At 48.6% G+C, this 20,929-nt stretch overlaps 1 protein-coding gene across 11 annotated transcripts in view; it reads left to right on the top strand.

The window, feature by feature from the left end:
- TEAD1 (TEA domain transcription factor 1) overlaps positions 1 to 20,929 on the top strand; it is a 285,413-nt gene that overhangs the window by 90,866 nt on the left and 173,618 nt on the right. For all 11 annotated transcript variants that reach the window (XM_075546044.1, XM_075546043.1, XM_075546042.1 and 8 more), the window contains one exon: positions 2,119 to 2,374. In XM_075546044.1, the coding sequence (XP_075402159.1) occupies positions 2,119 to 2,374 (256 nt within the window). The remainder of the gene's footprint in view (positions 1 to 2,118; positions 2,375 to 20,929) is intronic.

Genomic DNA, 20,929 nt, shown 5'->3' with positions numbered 1-20,929 from the left:
CAGATGAGGTCTTCGAATGAAGGGTCCAAGGCATCATTGCCAGGCAGACAGCCGGAGGGTTTTTCCCGCCTAAGGGCTCCCAGATTGGAAAGATCTGGAGTAGGGAGTCCAGAGCGCCCACTGGTTGCATGGTGCATCGTGGAATACTCACCTGCCTGGACGTCTCTGCATCTGGGATCTGCTGATGATATGCAGGATGGGGGAAGGAAGGGGAAGTGACGTCCTGAGAGAGTGGCCACGAACAACTGCAGGCCGCTGGTGACACCTGCCCTGGAACACAGAGTGGACCTGACTTTGGGATGCTGCCCTCCTTGGTGCCACTGTGGTAATTTGCATGGAATTGGGCGGAACCCTGGTCACACTAAGCCCTTCCCACTCCAGCCTGTGCCTCTCCCTTTCAGGTAACCACCAGGAGCAATTCTACCCCCTTACCCCATTAGGAAAGCTTTGAATTCCTGATCTAATGCCTTTTCACCAAAGGGATATTGATATTTTGGTGTACTGGATGAGATCATTTTCATGTTGGTGTGATGCCAGTGTGACATTTGTTTTGAAAGCTTATCACGTTATAACCTTAGGTTACATGCATAATTTAAGGGAATATAGATTTGAGAGAGATTTCTTTGGGTTCTGTAATCCTCAGGGCTGCAGAAAGAAGACATGAAAGGCTCCCCCACAGGTGTATGAGTGATTAGGGGTTTAGAGGAGGTTAGGAATTGGAAGAAGTACCCTGTGTGGGGATAGAACAGTGGTTCTCAACCCTTTTGGGGTCACAACCCATTCACAGTGATGACAGTGATGAAGTAGCAACGAAAATAATGTTATGGTTGAGGGGAGAGGGGTCACTACAACATGAGGAACTGTATGAAAGGGTCGAGGCATTAGGAAGGTTGGGGACCACTGGTCTAGAGCATTTGCTCCCACGTGTTAGACACCTGTAGTAGGTGAAGTGGGGAAGCAGGAATGAGCCCCACTTGGGCCCTGCGTTGCAGTTCCTTGTAGGAATCCTCTTGTTTGGTTCCCCTGAGTTGATTCCAGCTCATAGCAATCACTGCCCAGTCCCGAGCCTTCCTCATCATTGTTCTTAGGCTTGAGCCTATCGTTGCCGCCGCTGTGTCAATCCATCTCGCCTAGGACCTTCCTCTGGTTGACTATTCCTCCACTTTCCTGAGCACGATGTCCTTTCCCATGGCCTAGTTTCTCCTGGCAACATGTCCATGCTGTGAGGCGAAGTCTCCACCCAGGCCTGTAAAGAGCATTCTGCTGTCCTGTGTAGGAGTAGAGCGTGGTCAAGAGACATGCCTGGACAAGGAAAGGCACAGAGGAGAAATGGTGGAGGGTGTTTGTGTGTGTGTGTGTGTGTGTCCGTCCGTCCGTCCAGGTCAGCAGGCACTTGCTGTGTCTGTAGAATGAGTATTTGTGAGGGCAAAATATGGTCCCACCATCCCTCCCCATCCTGCCACCACCGTGCCTCTTGGAATAGGACATGCGGGACAGCTTGATGTCTCATAGGTGGGATGCCGGTTGCCACAGCAAGGAGAGTACCTTTTGTTTTACTTTATTAGCTTATAAATGATTTTCTTTGTGCTCCCCTGGGATTCTCATTGAGCCCAGTGGTCCTGGTAGAGAGTGAACCAGCTGCTCTGGAGTCACTTCTCACGTGGAGATCTTGGGTCTGTTGGTAGAGAATTGTGCTCTCTGGGTTTCTGTGACTGATTGGCAAGAAAGCAGGCCACTAGATCTTTCTTTGAAGGTATCATTGGGTGAGCTCAAATCACCACTCAGTTGCAGTTGCTTAGCCTTTTGTACGCTCGGTGAGTGGGATTTTGCACAATTCACCGCAAACTTGCAACTCAGAGGGAGTACTATTCTTGGACAAAACGTCCTCTCGTCTGGGAAGATGATGTGGCCTGCGACTGCAGTAGCATTTCAGTCGGAGTGCTTCACAAGGACCCCGAAGAACAAAAGCTACATGGAACTCAAGCTGCCAGCCTCACTACTCGGAGTTAGTCTCCGAGCAATGTTGCCAGCAGGACAATTTTGCACAAGCGTTAGCAAGAGTGGTATGTGGGTGGAAACCTGTGTTCTCACCCTACCACCCTGTGATTTCTCTTTTAGGTTTGTTTTCTTGAAAAGGCTCCAGGCTCCGGCTTGGAAAACCGAACCGCCAAAATTGAGCCCAGCAGCTGGAGCGGCAGCGAGAGCCCTGCCGAGAACATGGAAAGGATGAGTGACTCTGCAGATAAGCCGATTGACAATGACGCCGAGGGTGTCTGGAGTCCCGACATCGAGCAGAGCTTTCAGGAGGCCCTGGCTATCTATCCGCCATGTGGGAGGAGGAAAATCATCTTGTCAGATGAAGGCAAAATGTATGGTAAGTTGGCCTGGAATGTGCGGCGCTTCAAGTAGCACAACCTGTGAGGCTGGCCTGGTACTGAGATCCCGCCACTGTGCCGGGTTGACTTATCTTTGTAGAATTTTAGTTTGTCATCTTGGAGCTTCAGTCTCAACTGAAGAGGAGACTAGATAAGGGCCATTGGGAAATCATTCCCTGCGGGTTTCATCTCCCTTTATAGGCTTGGCGATGTTATTACCGGGTGCAGGTCAGAATAATATGGTGGCAGTGACTACCGCAGATATGGAGTGGTAAGGACCGGAGATTCAGAGCCCACTCCCTGCCCCATCTGAAGGAGACACTGCTGCTTAGCTCCAGGACTTGGTGCTACCAGCTCTGTGGGACCCTCTTACCCCGAAGGGCCAGCAGTCACATCAGTTCCTATGAGATTGACTCACTTTTTCTTCCACACCCCCATTGAGGCCAGATCCAAAGTGACAAGGGCCCGAATGGCCCCTGGAACCACCAGTTTATGGCTTTGCTGCCTGTTTGCAGCTGGATAAGTAGCTGTACTAGTCATTAGCCTCACAAAACCTCACTTTTTGCCATTCTGAGGACCCCCTGTGGTGTCTTATCAGGAACTCCAGGTGTGCCCAGGAGAGTTAGGCTGGTTGACCAGAGGCTTGGAATGCCAGAGGCAGCAGTGAATTCCCATCCATTAGTGTGGAGTTCATGGGCTGCTGGGCTCGTGCAGACCCCACTTCTTCTGTCAACACTTCTAGCTGGAGACCTGTGCATTTCAGCTATTTACCTTTCGGGAGACAGATGGCAGGTGGTTGCCTGCCCATTCTGCTTGTCTAATTGGGCATGTTGAGTTGACAGAGTTTGTACTGTAGCCGAGACTAAAGAGATGCAAACAAACAACTTCAACCCAAAGGAAACCGGCTTGGCAGCCTACCTGAGGCTGTTAACTTATCAGGAGAATGATTTATTTCTAAATAATTGGAAAGCCTCTTCATAATAGGGTGTTGTGCCTTTAACACTGTGCCTCCTCTGTCGAGAGCCCTGGGAGGCGGCAGCTCAAACTAGCACACACCGCTAAGGAGAAAGCGGCTGGTGGTGCAGCTGCCACCAGCGGTGCCCCCCTCCCCCTCCCCAACGTGGATGATGTAATGGAAACCAGGGGAGTTTTGCTCTCTGCAGCGTTGGTGGCTCTTAGCCTGCCTGTGTCATATGCACAGGAAAGTGGGCAGGCACCCCACCCTGGAGGATTTGCTGCACACACTGGAGTGCTCCTCTGCAGCCCCGGGAGAGTGCACGGCTGGAGCAGGAGCCCCAGCCGGAAGCATCTTACCTGCTCTGGTCAGAACGTTCCAGGCCCTCACTTTCTAGCTGGGTGCCTTTCCTCATTCTCAGAACCCCGAGGCAAGCACCCTTTCCTCTGCCTGATTATGTTTTTGGGGGCTTATCTTCATTCTAGAAAATGCCAAAAGTACTACTCCATGCCCAACCCCCTGCCTTTTAAAGGCAGAGAAAAGCACTTGAATCTTTGAGACGTTTTAAAAGACTGTTTTATGATCAGTCATGAAGGATGGCTTTGGGACATTCTGTCTTGTGTAATCTTCAGTTTTACAAACATGCTAACTCCCACCCCCCTTTGATTTTTGTCTTCATTGAGATTTTACTTCATAGATAATCTTGTGGTAGTTTTAACCTACTTGCATGTGACTCAGCTATAAAAACCACTTTCCTATGAAAGTAATGGTGTGAGCATTCTTGTTAATTTAATGGATTTTTCCTTTAGATAGATTTACCTCATTTGCATACAATGCAACTATAAATTTGATTTTCCTGTAAAAATAATTGCATAGTAACACTTGGTGATTGGGTTTCAGAGAAGGCAAACTGTGGAAAGGAATAATGAACTTGAGAAGGTTTGGATGTTAGTTGTCTGCTGTCCAAGACAACCAGGGCAGCCCCAACCTTGGTCTGGGGGTCACAGTGTTCTCTAAACTAAGGTGATAAAGTTGACCATCTCCAAAAATCTTCTCCTGGACTTGTGCCGTCCACGTTGTTGGTGCTGTTGCTTCACAGCGACCCTGTGTACGACAGAATGGGACACTGCCTGGTCCTGTGTCATCCCCAACAATTGTGCTCCTGTTGGAGCCATTGAGGTGTCTGTCTTGTTGACGAGCTTCCTCTTTGTTGCTGCCTTGGTGCTATACCGAGCATGGTCTCCTTCTCCAGGGACTGGTCTTTCCTGACAACATGTCCAGAGTGTGTGAGATGAAGTCTTGCCATCTCTGCCTCTAAGGAGCATCCTGGTTATACGTCTCCCTGGACAAGAGAGGTTTGTCCTTTGGGCAGTCCGTGGTGCTTTTCAGGAGTCTTGGCCAGCACCACAGTGCAGTGCACGGATTCCTCTTGTCCAACTTTCACTGCACAGGAGGTGATTCCATTGTGAACGTTGAACTCGGAATAAGGACAACTGAAGAAGAATCAATGCATTTGAATAAGTTCGTGGTAACGGCAATTTTTGTGACTTGTAACTCAGCAAAAACGATGATTTATTTGAGGCTGTTAGCCCCTGTAAAGATTCGCGACCTCAGAAACCCATATGGGCAGTTCTCTGTCCCGTAAGGCCGCGTGGCCAGGTGGCAGGAAGGGAGGGAGTGGACGAACACAGGGCTCGGAGTTGAGAGCGTGGCTGTGCTTCCCAAGGTTGCTCATTTTCCACGTGCTCCCAGGCCTGTCTTTGTGTGGATTCCTGTCGCTTCAGTCAGCATGACATTGCTGCTGGTGACCCACCAGGTTGACAGGGAGGCAGCCCATTTGAGCAAGCAACAGTGGAGGGGGCAACTCACTTGGGAGGGTGGTTCTCTGCATTGTGGGTTTTCACCTGAAGAACTTGTATTCCAGGGGGACACCCTGTAGTCAGCCTTACCCCAGGAGAAAACATCCAAGTCAAGTCTCTCTCTTTGACCAAGATGGGAGAGCTCTGCTCCTACTGCTGCTTTGGGAGGGAAACCTGGTCTCGAGCAGGACCATGGGAGACAGAGCCTGGACCTTAGAACTGTCTTCTGAGCTGCCTTGTGACTTTGAGGACGGGGGAAGGCTGATGTGGAGTCCTTCTCAGTGGGTCCGAAGCCATGCGGCGATCGAGTCATGTGAGCAATAGCATGGGCCCTCGCTTCTAACCTGCTCTCTTACTGCACATGAAGAGGGCTGCAAATGAAACCAGGATTCAGAGATTTATTTTTTTATGGTCCTAAGCATATATTTTTTCCCCTCTAAGACCTAAGAAAATGAAAACATTGAAAGCATTTTGGATACCAAATAGAAATAATTTTATGTCTTTTTGTAACATACCAAGTGTTTTTTTGACTAGAGAGGGTTATTTCAACATCCCCGAGCATTTGTAGAGTGCACCATGATGTCACTACTCCCGAGCCATTGGAGAAGCAAGGTCAAGTGCCGTGCTGATTTATTTGAGTAATGAAATGTCTTTCATGGTAGGCAGTAGGGCAAATGTGATCTGAAGGCGAGGAGGAAGGGGAAAGCTCTCTGCTTGATGCGGTTTGACCCATTAGGGGAGATGGTTTCGCTCTCGTTCTCTGATACTTAGGGTCGTTGGTTCCCTGTGGATAGATTGCTTCTGCTCTGGGCATCCTTATGTGTAAGCAGTTCTTCTTGTGGGTAATTAGAAGTGAACGAGCCCGCCTGCTCCTGGGATGATGCACCGTCTCGGGGACCCAGAGAGTTGTTCTGCTCTGCTCTGTAGCTCCCTGTGTATCAAAACTCACTTGATGGCAGTGGGCAGGTAGGTAAGAGCAGGCATGCGCTCTTCCTTTCTCTGGGTCTGGCTTAACCTTTCTATATGAAAAAACGCAACAAAAAAACCCCTAGAGGTGTCTTTTTCTGGGAAGAGATCGCCGGAGTCAGCGTGGGAGGGAAGTTCTTGATCCTTAGAACATAACAAAACGAAACAGTCACCAGTAGCACCCTTGAAGCACTGTGGCATCTGCCAGGATGGGCCCTGGCAGTGGGGTCACATGACCCCCTTCGTCACACAAGAAACTGACATTCGCCAGCTGCTGGCTACAGAGGCAGAGGTGTATAACCCTCCCAAGTGTGGGTCCTGGAGTTGATGCGGATCCTGGCCCTGCCACTTTTGAATACCAGGCTTAGGGCACGTTGTTTTACCTCTCTGTGCCTCAGTGCCCTCAGCTGACAAATGGGATAAAGTGGAGCCTACGTCAAAGGATTGTTAGAAGAATTTGAAGGAGCTTACTGTGTGTGACCCAGGACCCGCTTGAGTTGTGTCTGTGTAGCACAGGAAGGATGAAAGTTTCAGAAATGTTTATTAACGTAAGACAGAATTTGCTCTCTACCATGTGCTTTGAGTATGTTTTCCTCCTCATGCGTGCAATCCCCTTTGGAGGTCGGTATTATGATCCCTATTTAGAGATGAAGAAGCAGAGGCTAAGAGAGAGAGAGGATTGCCCATGACTAATGGCATCGTCAGAAGGCTCCAAATTTGGGTGTCTCCGACTCTCAAACACTCTCCTGTGTTCTTCTGTTCCTTCTTTGAGCATGTTAGTGGCTGTCGTTATCATAATGTGATTTTAACAAATCAGTATTGAGTGCTGGCGGTGTTCCCACTCCTGTTAGTGGATCTTGGGGCCTCCTTGGTGAGCTAGGCAGACACAGTCCCTGCCTTCATGGAGCTACCGCAAGTTCATTTGCAGGAAACGCCGACCCTGGGTCAGGGCTGCGAGCCAAAGCTTTCTGGGAAGTCTGAAGCCCTTTGAAGATGGTCTCTTGCTACTTAACCTTTTGAAGCCTGTTCTTGGCCACCAGTCTCCAGAGCACCTGGCCCGCTACTGGCAGGAGGACATCATCTCAAATAACAGAGTGGGGAGGATCTCGGATCACAAGGCTGGCCCTGGTGCTGGCCAGGAAGATGTCTGGAAGGCTTGTACCCTAGGGTCCCACAGGTGGTCTGGGCAGAGCAATTGCTCTCCTTCTGGGTGCAGATGTCTTCTCGGTCCTTCCATAGTACAGTTCAAGGAAGAGACTCTTTTCTTGCTCTGAGGAGTCAGTGCCACGGGGTCAGTTCTAGGGAACTGGGTTGTGAGCCCCCGAGAAAGAAGGGTGAGGAGGAAGGTGACTCGGAGTTGGTCCCCCACAGCCAGGGAACCACAGTACCTTTGATTGCTCCCTGGGCTTATTTTACAGAAGAGGGTACCTACCACCATTAAGCCAATTCCAACTCAGAGTCACCCTGTAGAGAACTTCCTAGGATCTCGGTCTTTATAGGAGCAGAGAGCCTCCTCTTTCTCCTGAGGAATGAAGAGAAATGGGTGACTATATCTCTGAGCCCCAGGGTCCTCTTCCATTAGAGGAATTGAAAGAAAGAGAACAAAAGAGGAGAGAGGTGTTTGTTCATTTAATGAGCTTCAATTGCCCACAGTGGGTGCAGTGGTAGGGCAAGGGTTAATTCGGAGTCTTCAGCACAGATGAGTAATAGGGGATTTTGAAACCGTCTGGTTCCTGTGAGACTAGCCAAGTCAGTGTCCTCAGTGTTTTGATTGGGAAGTGGGGGTGGTCATGCAAAGATTTGTGCACAGGTGTAAGCCATTGTGCAGTTGTGGCAAGGAAAATAAAAGCTGATTGGATGGGTGATGGGGGAGGCTAAAGAATTCGTCACAGGGCAGGAGAAAGAAAGGAGCGTTACAGGATGATGGAGTTAGGCTTTCCAACAGCTTTGGTATGGCAGTGAGTGAGCTTCGGTGTTCATGGGTTCCTGAATCATGCGCTGGGGGCCTGCTATGTGCTGAGAGAGTGATGGGGGGCAACAGGCATAAAATAATTACGATTGAAATAGACCTACAATATCACTCCAAGAGTGATAAGGCAACCAACCTGGGAATTCCAGTCAGGATGAGGGAAGGGGTGGCATGTTGGTCTCCGAGAAGACAACAGCAGACCAAGTGGAGCAGCCTCCCATCAGGAAAGATTGCCTAACGATGCTTATCTATGCCCAGTCCTGTGTTCTTCATGGGACACTTTTTACCTAGTTGCCACCTAGCCCCTGAGGAGATACATGGAATGATACAGGAAGGATCAAAAGAAGATGGAAAGAATGCGGAGTCACTGAGCCAGAGAGAATTAGCCAGCGTGCAGCCATTTCAGGAGACGTAGCACAGGCTCAAGAAGCAGTGAGCGTGAAGGAGGACGTCCAAGCTGCAGAGAAGGCATTATTCAGAAACGAGGCCCCAGGAATTGATGGAAAAGTTCGACAAATAGATGCAAGGCTGGAAGTACTCACTAGGCTCTACCTAGAAGTTTGGAAGACAGCTACTTATTAGTCAACTGAGTGGAAGAGATCCATGTTTGTGCCCATTCCAAAGATGACACAACAGAATGCAGAAATAATTGGGTGATCCTATCAGACCATATGCCAGCAAAATTCTGCTGAAGATAATTTAAAAATGCTTGTAGCAGTACATCAGCAGAGCTGCTAGAGATGCAGGCCATTTTCAGAAGACGCGGAGGGAAGGGATATCATTGTTGACGTCAGAAGGGTCTTGACTGAAAGCCCAGAGTAACAGAAAGATTTTTACTGACTAGGCAAAGTCTTTTTTATGGTGTGGAACGTAAGCAATTATGGCTAACATTTTGAAGAGTGGGAATTCTTAATTGTGCTCATGTGAACCTGTACCTAGACCAGGAATCAGTCAGTCCAAAAAAACAAGGATTACTGCATTGTTTAAAATCAGGAAAGGTGTAAACAAATGTGGTGAAGAAAGCTGATGGTGCCTGGGTATCAAAATATGTAACGTCTGGGGTCTTAAATGTTTGAAGGTAAACAAGCATCCATCTAGCTCAGAAGTAACAAAGCCCACATGGAAGAAGCACACCAGCCTGTGTGATCACGAGGTGCTGAAGGGATCAGTTATCAGCCATCAAAGAAAAAGTCATATCATTGTGTGCTCATCTCCCTGATACGGTCGCTGAAGACAAATGGGTGCATAAGCAAATGTGGCAAAGAAAGCTGATGGTGCCCGGCTATCAAAAGATATAACATCTGGGGTCTTAAAGACTTGAAGGTAAACAAGCGGCCATCTAGCTCAGAAGCAATAAAGCCCACATGAAAGAAGCACACCAGCCTGTGTGATCACGAGGTGTGGAAGAGATCAGGCATCAGGCATCATCGGAACAAAAAATCATAGGGAATGAGAGGGAAAGTGCGGAGTGGGGACCCAAAATCCATTTGTAGGCCATTGGACATCCCCTTACAGAAGGGTTTCGGGGAGGAGACGAGCCAGTCAGGGTACAGTGTAGAATGATGAAACATACAACTTTCCTCTAGTTCCTAAATGCTTTCTCCTCCCCCACTATCATGATCCCAATTCTACCTTACAAATATGGCTAGACCAGAGGTTGTACACTGGTACAGAAGGAACTGGAAACACAGGAATCCAGGGCGGATGATTCCTTCAGGACAAGTGGTGTGAGTGGCGATACTGGGAGGGTGAGTTTTAAAGGGGGAACCAATTACAAGGATCTACATGTGACCTCCTTCCTGGGGGATGGACAACAAAAAAGTGGGTGAAGGGAGATGTCGGACAGGGAAAGATATGACAAAATAATAATTTATAAATTATTAAGGGTTTATGAGGGTGAGGGAGCCAGGAGGGAGGGGAAAAATGAGGAGCTGATGCCAGAGGCTTAAGTGGAGAGCAAATGTTTTGAGAATGATGAGGGTAATGAATGTACAAATGTGCTTTATACAATTGATGTATGTATGGATTGTGATGAGCTTGAGCCCCCAATAAAATGATTTAAAACAGGATTCTATAAAATATAAATATTACATATATCTCAGGAAAAAATCAGGAAAGGTTATATTCTTTTATTGTAATTGTGTATTCTATATGCGGTGCAAATAACTCATCAAACTGAGCTGGACAGTATGAAGAAGAACATGACAATCAGGATTGAAAAAAGACTAATTATAACTGGCGAAAATTAGATCACGCAGCCTTACTGCTAGGGAAACAGAACCGTAAGAACTCACTGATGAAGATCAGTCCATGTGAAGAAAACGAAAGTCCTCACAACTGGGCCAGTAGGTAGCATCACAATAGGTGGATAAAAGATTGAAGTTGTCAAGGAGTTATTTTACTTGGATCATCACTCAGTGTCCATAGAAGCAGTCAGGGAATTAAAGGATGTGTTGTATTGGGCACATCTGCAGCAAAAGATCGTTTTCCAGTGTTAGAAAGAAAAGGTGTCACTTTGAAGACTAAGGCGCACCAGAACTGGCCAGTGCTTAAGGAAGACTGGAAAAGACTTGATGCCTTTGGATGCTTGTGCAGAAGAATCAGCACCGGTTTGCCTGGACTGCCAGTGGAAGAGCAAATCTGCGAGATCTATAACCAGCACGCTCCACAGAAGCAAGGATGGTGAGATTTCCTTGGACACACTTTGGACATATGATCTGGAAGAACAAGACCCCAGAGAAAGACGTCATTCTGGTTGAAGGAGAGAGTCCGCAGAAAAGAAGAAGGTTCTCCGTAGACGGGCTGGCAACAGTGGAAGCGCGATGGTGAAGGGTGGTGTGGAACAGGGCAGCATTTCATCCTGTTGCACGCAGGGTCACTCCGAGTCATACCTACCTGATGACACCTAATGGCAACACGCCGCTTTCTCACTGCTTCAAAATGGGTTGCCCTGCTTAACTTACCCTCCTAGCCACCACGGCTCAGCTGAGGAGACAGGCTCAGCAGGGGGAAGCGACTTGTGCAAAGTCACACAGTAAGTGCATTGTGGAGCTGATACTTGAAATCAAGGCAGTCTACACCTGGCCTACAGTAGATACTGATGGACATGCATCCTGTGCTATAGAGAGACAGAGTTCAGGGGCAGAGGAGCAGGAAGCAGGATTATTTATAATTTTAGTTGCACATGTGTGTATCAGACTGGGAGACGGAAGCTTTGAAATTTCAGAAAAGACTACAGAGTGGGTTCTCTTTAAACGTGAGCTACCGACCTTATCAAGAACCTGCAGAGGCTTACGAAGCCTTTTTGGTGTGTGCGGGTGGTGGTGGTGGGGCGGGAGGAGCCCATCTGTAAGCCGGGTGATACAGTTAAGCACTCAGCTCTCACCTGCTAGCCAAAAGGTTGGGTCAGTGGTTTGATCCCACAAGCGACGCTGCCGAGGAGCGTGTGTCAGTCAGCTTCCATAAAGATTCCAACTTGGAAAGTCTGTGGACAGGTCTGTTTGATAGGGTTGTGGTGCATGGGAGCAGGCTCTACAAGCATGAGCTTCGCGGGTTCAGGCCACCTCTTGGTGCTCCCAGAGGGTCGGGGAGAGCATTCAGCCCTTTAGGAACAGCATGAGGGAAGCCTTGGGAAGGCTGAAAGTCTCAGCTCTGGGGAGGTCGACACCAGGGCGTGGCCCGGCTCAGTAGTTCGGTGACAGGCTTCAGTGTGCTCATCGAGTGTCTGCTGCTGATCCTGAGGGCTGAGGCAGATGCTGCACATGTTTTTGATCAGAGCAGTGTGGTGGCGTGCAGATGGGTCGTCCAGGGGGAGGGGTGCAGTCCTGTGCTACGGCTGGGTTGGTGGAGGGGGAGGTTTCAGAGCTACAACCATCCAGACTGGTGGTTCTCGGTGAGTGGTGAAGAGAGAAGGAGCGTGGATGATGGATGGTCTCTGGGTTCTCATGCTGGCCAATGGGGTCATGGTGAAGTGATGGGGAGTGGAGCTGAGAAGCAAATTTGTAGGGAGGAGAGGAATTGAGGGCTTGTTTTTGTCATGTGTTTAAAGTGTACCCAGTGGACAGCTAAGTGAAGATGGTTTGTCCAAAAACAAAAACCCTACTGTCATCTAGTCAATTCCAACTCACAGTGACCCTCCAGGACAGAGTAGGACAACGTAGATGTGCCCCGTGGGCTTCCAGGTGGTAAGTTTATGGGAGTAGAACGTTTCATCTTTCTCCCATAGAGCAGCGGGTGGTTTCAAACTACTGACTTGGCGGTTAGCAGCCCAAGGCTCCAAAATGGCCTCTAGGGAGCCTGGCATTCCTGCGGGTTCATTTGTAGAGATTGGGGGACTCGCTGTCAGAGAAGTCACCCCTACAACTGTGAACATGGGTGTTAGCAGGCTGCAAAACCCAAGCTCACAGCATCAAGGACAGAACTGGCATGGATTCTCAATAGATGTGTATAGGAGTGGGGGAGCGGAGTGAGCCCCCGTAGCGGCCCTATCTGTGTCTCTCCTGCTTAGTCACCCCTAACCGCCCCCCCTGGTGGGGCACTGACCTGGTGGGGTGCTGACCGCTTACTGAAAGGATGGTGGCTCAGAACCACCGGAGACTTCGTTCACAAAGATTACAACCTGCCCTGTAGGGTTACCATGAATCACAATTGATGGCACAACCACCACCACCATCCTTGGTAGCCATTCATTTGTCTTCCATGTCTAAGGTTTTGTCATTTCAAAAAAAGAGATGCATAAATGGAGCCAGGCAGTGCGTAACATTTTGGGTTCAGCTTTTTTCATTCACCCTGATTCTCTGGGGATTCATCCAGGATGTTCTGTGTATCAGTGGTTCAGTCTTGTTTATTGCTGTGCCTTACTGTATGCACTATGATTTCCTCAGTCATTCACCTGCTGAAGGACTTCTGAGTGGATCCCAGCTTCCGGCAATGTCAAGTAAAGCCGGTAGGAACATGCACTCACAGTTCTTTTGGGTGAACATAAGTTTTCATTTGTTTTTTGGAGAAATGCCCAAGAGTGCAATTGCTAGGTCATTTGGTAGTTACATGTTTCAGTTTAAAACAAAACAAAACAAAAACAAAACAGCCCAACTGTTTGCCAGAGTGAATGACTGTACTATTTTCCACCCTCTGCATCCTTGCCGTGTGAGTTTGACATTATCACAATGGTTTGATTTAGCTACTTTAATGAGTGTGTAATGATAACTCATGTGGCTGTAATTTGCATTTCCTTGGTGTCTAATGACGTTAAACAGCTTTTTGTGTGCTTGTATTCCATTGGCGTGAAACCGCTCAGGTGACATAGCTTTTGCTTGTTTCGTACGTGGAACTTTATTTTGAGCCGTTGAACCTTGAGAAGGCTTTGTCCAGTGCAGATGCGTGTTGCTGTGTGGTGGCCCCAGCTTTTCTCCCTGTCTGCAGCTTACCTGTGGGTGCTCTTCCCATAAGCTTCCCCAGAGCAGACATTTTTGATTCTGATGAGGCCCGGGCTATCAGCTTTCCCTCTGAGGGATGGTGCTTTGGCTATCAAGTCTAAGACCTCTTTGCCTAACCCTAGATCCTGAAGATTCCTCCTATTTAAAATAATTTTATAAACTTCTCTGAAAGCTTTAAGAGTTTTACCTGGAGGCCTGCAATTTTTGCATAAGTTAGAGTGTTACTTTTGGGCAAGTCCTTTGAGGTGAGCAGTAGTGGGAGATCCAGGGTGGACATTGCTGAATTGAAGTCCTACATGCTGGGGGAGGGACCCTTGGGAACCTGCTCCTGGGCCAGGCCCATCGCAGTGCCTTCCCCTATCATCAAAGGGGACCAGGAAGTGGACTGACCGGACAACTCTGGATTCCCACAGATGCTCTGCCCCACATCACCCTTCAGAGCCCTAGCTTTTTGCTCTCCTGCCGCGAGTCTCTTTCAGCATCATTGTTTTTGGTATTTCTTTATACCTCATTCCATTGACACACCAGCTACTAGTGAATTAGAACTGACTGGCTCATCATGGTGAGCCCACGTGTGTCTGGGTAGAACTGGGGTCTCCAGAGGGGGTTTTGTTTTGATTTTCATTTTATTTCATGGTGGCCGTCGAGAATTTGCACGAGACATTGGCCAAGTGTACACCCGGGGTTCAGCCCCGTTGATGGCCTTCTTCCAGCGGTGCAGCCATTCTCTGTCCTTTGCTGAGTTGTCCCCTTCCAAGAACTTCCAGGAACACACTCCAGATCACCTCCCCAGGGTTCCGATGGCTGATTTTTCTGGAAGCAAGTCGCCAGGCCTGTTTTCCAGTATGCTTCTGGGTGACTTTGATTCTCCAACCTTTTGGTTAGCAATTAAGCAGCTGGGGACTTTATCTCATCCACAGGAAGGGTTTCAACGTGGCCTTTTCTTAAAAGCATGAAAACAAACTAAGTATCCACATCAGGACAGTGACAGAGTTCTGTTGGTCTCTTTACTGAAGGTGCTGCCCTACAGGTAAATTTGCATGGCTTCATGAGCCTCGGTACATGCGCTTGGCTAGGATCCTGGGGGGAATCCAGAGGAAAGAACGCACCACACACTCACCATGGACTCTGAGGGGAGTGACTCCAGACGCCACACTTCTCCGTGCTGTGTTTCTCTGTTCGGGGACCTTCTCACCGTGAGCCTTTGTTACTCTGAGACTCGGAGGGAGAAGATACAGATACCAAGTTTGTTTTCTCCAGTGATGGCCCAGCAAGCCGTACTCATTAAGGAGAGTGTGGAAAAGACCAAAAATAATCAAGAAGAGCATATTACCCGGGCCCACTTCTGGGTGCCATTCTCTAGTCTGGGGAACTGCTGAAGGGCCGGCAGGCTGGCAACGTGTGGGCCTCTGGGGTGAGGACCTCAGGGACAGGTGGTCAGCAGGGGGAAGCAGTACAGGGTGTTCTTATTTTAGGTCTGAGGACCTCGGTCAGGGAGTTCAGCAGGTTCTCTGGCCATTTGGGACCGTCACTCAGCTGTCCAGACGAACAGCTACGTTATTATTCTCCCCGCCAGGCAGGGTGGTAAAGGGGAATGGCCCAGCTGGAGGAACTAGCTTCATTCACTCTTGCTGGGCCCCAGGCCTCACGGCACATGAGCCGCACCAGCCAAGACCAGGGTTGTTTTATTCTGTACCTCGTACTTGAGAGTGGTAGGGCTGATTCCTGGAGGGCTGGGGGCTTTTCAGAGGCTTGGAACCAAATTCTGGCAAGAGACTTTTTTGCACTTGCTCCGGCTTTGGGCAGTGCTGGGTAGACCACCCATAAGAGTATGGAAACACTCTGAGCACTTGAAAGTAGTTTACACATTCTCAACTGGTTACCATTGTGAGTCACATTAATCACAGGGGTGCCTCATTTGCTTGATACTTACATGCTATCCATGTGCACTGCAAGGTGCCCGGTCTGCCCACCTTTCCTCCTGCCAGATACTTCAGTGCCAGGTAAATTAGTTGAGTCAGACTTATCCTTCAAATCGCATGTGGATATTATTTCTTTGAAACCCTTCCCCGTATGCATGTATGCTTCTCTCGCCGCGGCCTTTGAGAAAACAGCCTGAGAGATGTGCCTTTGAGGCCGACTGCCCTGGGCATTACCTTTATTTCCCAAAGATGTTATAGGCTGGCAGCTGTTTTTTCTTTGTGTGCACAGGGAAAGCATCACTAGCCTGCACATTTGCATGGACCTTGTCTGCTCTGCAGAAGCTGGGGGAACGTTGAGGTGGTCTCTCCAGAGGCTGCTGCAGGGGAAATAAAGACTAGATCCCCCAAAGCCATGCAGCTTCTCAGTACTATCTCGCATGTGATGAGTGGGTCCCCCCCGCCCCCCGGGTTTACAGAGGTCCCAGTTAATTCACTCTTGGCCTGCCCTCTTCCCTGGGCCTGCTCTGTGCTCAATGACTTGCGTTGCCATTGTGTCGAGAAGGGCTTGGCAACTGGCTCTTAGATGAATGGTTCTCCTGCAAACACAGAAGCTTCCGCAACCGCTTAGCGAGATTGCTGTTTATGGCTGCTTTTATGGAGACAGGTTTGGTGCCCGTTAATGCCCGATAAAGACATGTGTACCCATAAAGTAGCCCTGGCCCTGGACATATTTGATTGTGAATAGGTATCGTGCATGTTGACATGCCAGATGTGAGGTATTGGATTGCATGTTGATCCAACTGGGGCTGCGATCGTGGTGCTAAGAGGTGCCTTGTGTAGGTTCTGTGTCGCAGCAACACGCAGCGCAGTGGTGAGACATCCTGATCATGAATAGGTGCTGCGTGGGCTCCTGGGATCTCAAACCACGTGAGTTAGGGAGCATTCTATTCTCTCAGTACGTGAGAACTGTTGTTGGGTCAGTGGAGGGAATTGTCAGGCGGGCTGACCCACCTGCGTTGCCATAAGGATCTTTTGAGATGCAAAATTCCAAAAAGGCCTAGACTGACAAGGGCAGGTGTTGTGACCCGGTTTCAACACAATAATCGTGAACATTATTTCCCTGGTGTTTGTGGGATGCCAAATACTGATAACCCATTTTATTAACGCCAGTACCGTTAACTCTTTTAAATGCCATAGAACATCTTTTAAGTAGCTATTCTAAGTCTTATGGAATTGGTAAACCGAAGGCAAGAGAGTATTAGTGGCTTGCTCAGGGTCACACAACGCTTAACTACTGGCGCCTGGGTTTGACCCCGACGTGGTATGGTCCAGAGCTTGAGCTTATAACCTCCTTTCTGCTGCCTGTGAGTTTCTGACAGAACTGGAATCAGAGCTTCGCCAGATTCCCTGTCTCTGCACTGCTGCCTGAAAGCGGTTCTGCCATGACGCCTTTCATCTTGCTGCCTGGTGACCGCCTACTCATCACACCCTCTCCGAAACATTCTTCTTCAGCCCCACAGGTGGAGCCAGTGGCCTCTGTGGTGTCCCATAGCATGTTCCTTAATTGATTGCCTTTATCAGAACACTCGATGAGCGAGCTGCTCTTGAAGTTCATGTGGAAATGCTGCAAGGGATGCGGAATAACCAAAACAGCTTTGAAAAAGAAGAGCAAAGTTAGAGAACTCATGTCCTACCTTTAAAACTTTAGAGAGTTCCAGGAAACAAGACAACGTGGCATTGACACAACGGTAGACAGTAGAAGTGAATTCGGAAACAACATCGTACCTTTGTGATCAATTGATATCTGGCAGGGGTGCTAAGATGATTCAGTGTGGTGGGGAGATGATTTTTAAATAAGAGGTGCTGAGACTACTGGATTAAAAAAAAATTTCCCCCAAACTAAATCCATCACCATCAAGTTGAATCTGACGCACAACAAACCTATAGAGAGTTGTCAAGACTGTAAATCTGTACAGGAACATCTAGATAGTTTTATCTATTTCCCCTGGCGCAACTGGTGGGTTTGAACTGTCAGCCATGAGGTTAGCAGTCCACCGCCTTACCTCACAGCACCACCAGGGACTACTGGGCATCCACTTGCAAAAGAATGATGCTAGACCCTTTTCCTTCACATCATATTTGATAATTAGCTCAAATGGGTCATAGAACTAGATGTAAGACAAAACTGTAAAACTCTTAACAAGAAAACACTGTAGTCATGAATTTTTATGATTTTGGGCTCAGGCAAGCTTTCATAGGAATGGCACCAGAAAGGGTACGTGAACGAAGTCAAAGTAGATCAAGTAGACCTCATCAAAAATGAAAGACATTTGTGCTTCAAAAGACATCGCTAAGAAATGAAAAGACAATCCACAGAACGGGAGAAAAATTGTTGCAAACCATAAATCTGATAAGGGACTTGTATTTAGAAATGGAAAGAACTCTTATAACCCAATAATAAAAAGACAAGTGATCCAATTTTTTAAATGGCAGGGGATCTGAGCAGGCACTTCAAAGGAGATATTCAAATGGCCAATGAGCGCAGGCAGCGAAGCTCAACGTGGTTGCTCATCAGCGAAATGCAAATGATACCTCTGTGAGATACCGCTTCACTCCCACCAGGACGGCTGTAGGTAGGAGACGTAGAAACATGTACAGGCCAGGATTGACACATGGGAGCCCTCATACCTTGCTGGGAATGTAGAATGGTGCAGCCGTTTTGAAAACAGTCTGGTGCTTCAAAAGATGCAAAACGTAGTTGCCACATGACCCGGCAGTTCCACACTTCCATGTGTGCCCGAGGGAAATGGAAATGCAGGTCATCAGATATTTGAGCACAACCGCTCACGGCCGCGTTGTTCGTAGCAGCCAGAATCGATTGAGAGTGTGGTATAGCCATGCAAAGGAGCCCTAGTGGTTCAGTGGTTAAAGTGCTCTGCTGCTAACCTACCAGTGACTCTGCAGCAGAAAGATGTGGTAATCTGCTTCCTTAAAGATTCCCAGTCTTGGGAACCTGACAGGGCAGTCCTACTTCATCCTGTGGGGTCACCGTGAATTGGAAGGCACTTGGAGGCAGTGGGGTTGGCTTGGCTTCTAGGCATATCAATGGGGTATTCTTACTCAGTAACAGGGCATGACGGCCTGATGCGTGGTACAGCCTGGGGACCCCTGCGCGCACACATACCATGTGAAAGATGGCAGTCACCAAATCACACGGTGGAGGGCTCCACTGAGGGATGTGGCATGCCCAGATGAGCACATGGGTAGGGACAGAAAGTAGACTGGCGGTGACCCAAGGCAGGAGAATTGAGAGCAAATGGGGAGTGACTGCCACAAGGTACGCTGTTTCTTTTCTAGGAATGAAAGACTTTTTCGTTTGCTGGGGTGATGGTTGCACAACACTCTGAATATACAAAAATTTTGAAAATAAAGTAAGACAACCCGTTGAATTTCTCAGGTTACATTTGTGAATTGTGTGATGTGGAAAGTGAACTATCTCACAAAGCTGTTACATTTTTTTTTAAATGGTGAGCATTGTGCCTGCCCCATTGGTAATGGTCACTGTTCCTTCAGGTGTAGTCCCCTATGTTAGCAGTGAACGTGGAATGACAGGACAAAGCCAAGAACATCAGTGCAGTGACTCCCGATGGCAGGTGATGGCGGAGGTGCCTGAATTTTGGGTAGCAGCAAGCTGGGAGCAGAGTGCGGCTTTGGAGACTTGGTGGAAAGATTAAATGCGGTCTTGTGGGTGAAGGTGCCTGGCAGAAGGCAACTCGGACGGCTCAAACAGTTGGAACCCATTGCCTTATCTGTGTCCCAGAAACCAGGTGTTCTTTTAAAAAAGAATAATCAAAGTTTGTGTGATAAGGGCTAGGGTCTAGAGCAGGGGTCCTCACACTTTTTAAACGGGGCCAGTTCACTGTCCCTCAGACCTGTTGGAGGGCCGGACTATAGTTTTTAAAAAAACTATGAACAAATTCCTATGCACAATACACATATCTTATTTTGAAGTAACAAAACAAAATGGGGCAAAAACACCTGGCGGGTCGGATAAATGTCCTCGATGGGCTACACGTGGCCCATGGGCCATAGTTTGAGGACGCCTGGTCTAGACATTACTAAACCAGGGTATGTATGTTTGTTGTTGTCGTTGTTTTAAATCACAAGGATTACAAATAAAATGAGAAAAAGTATGATAAATAAATGCTAGGGTTTTCATTTTTTTCCCCCCTAAGCAGTGTCTGGTGAAACTCACCTCACCACACAGTCAGCCCAAGGCTGAGCAGCTTTGCTCTTTGTGGAATGCCTTTGGGCCTCAGCCTTTGGCCCGCTGGGAGGCAGACTGCTTCTGTAAAGGCTCAGTCTTGGGAGCCCAGTTCTGACGAGCTCTGAAATCGCGTGCCCGAAGAAGCGTGTGTCAGCACTGCACATGGCTCCCAGTGGTTCCCCTGGTTGAACTTGGAACTCATGTGCCAATTAGGCGGGAAGGTTCTCTGCCAAGATGCGTTTATTTGAAAATACAGACCACAGTGGTTTTCCCAAAGAAACACTGATGGAAGGAATTTCCCACCTCAGACTTTGGGAAAACCAGAAGCTGCTTCTCTGATGCTTACTTCAAACAGTGGTACCCAAGGTCACGCGGCTACTGAGGGATGGAGCCAGGGCTCAGAACCTCCCTCGTCTGTCTGCCAAGACTGTTCATTTTAACCACTGCACAGTACTGCCCCTCAAAGATGGCTCGCGTGCAGGAGGAAGGCGGTTGGCATTCATGAGGCTTCCAGACTCATTGTTGGGGGAACACTAGGAGTTTGACAGAGCTCGAGGGTGGCGTGTGGAAGGGTGGCTGGACTGGGGTGATTTAGGTCTGGGAGAGGTAGGATAGGATAAGAGATGGCGTGAACTGCCAAGTAATGGCCTGTGAAGATCTGGGCTGCTCCTCCTTTCTCATGTGCCACACGCTCCTGGATGGGGGCGGACAGGTGGGAACCGATGCTTATCTGCCTGTCAGTCAGTACTTGTGGAGAATTATTCACCCCATGGCCTATAGGCAGCTGAGGTCTTTCCAGTATTCCTGGCGGGAGATGAGGAGGTCTTGAACTAGGTCTGAGCATAGGGAAACGAATAATAGGGCTGGGCTGGGCAAGGTGGTCTCGTTCTGGACTGATGGAGAGGGAGAAGGTGAAGAAGGCCTTTCATCTGTGGGTGGCAGCACCACGAGAGAGGGAAGGAGCGTGCACCGCTCCTTAGAACAGGTTTGAAGGGGTAGGCTTGGAGTAATTGGTTTGGATTTTGTTTGGTTGGAAGTTCTCTAGGGCTTTCCGGTGGGGGGTGGCGGGAGTTGGAAATGCCGCATTTGGGCTGTGAGGGCAATTTGGGAGACCTTGGAAGTGAGATTGTTTAGGAGATAGGGAAAGAAAGGCTAAGAGCGGAACCCATTCAAACAGTCAA

Source organism: Tenrec ecaudatus, chromosome 4 (assembly GCF_050624435.1).
Source record: "Tenrec ecaudatus isolate mTenEca1 chromosome 4, mTenEca1.hap1, whole genome shotgun sequence".
Classification (NCBI taxonomy): domain Eukaryota; kingdom Metazoa; phylum Chordata; class Mammalia; order Afrosoricida; family Tenrecidae; genus Tenrec; species Tenrec ecaudatus.
This window is presented reverse-complemented; position numbering and strand designations above follow the sequence as displayed.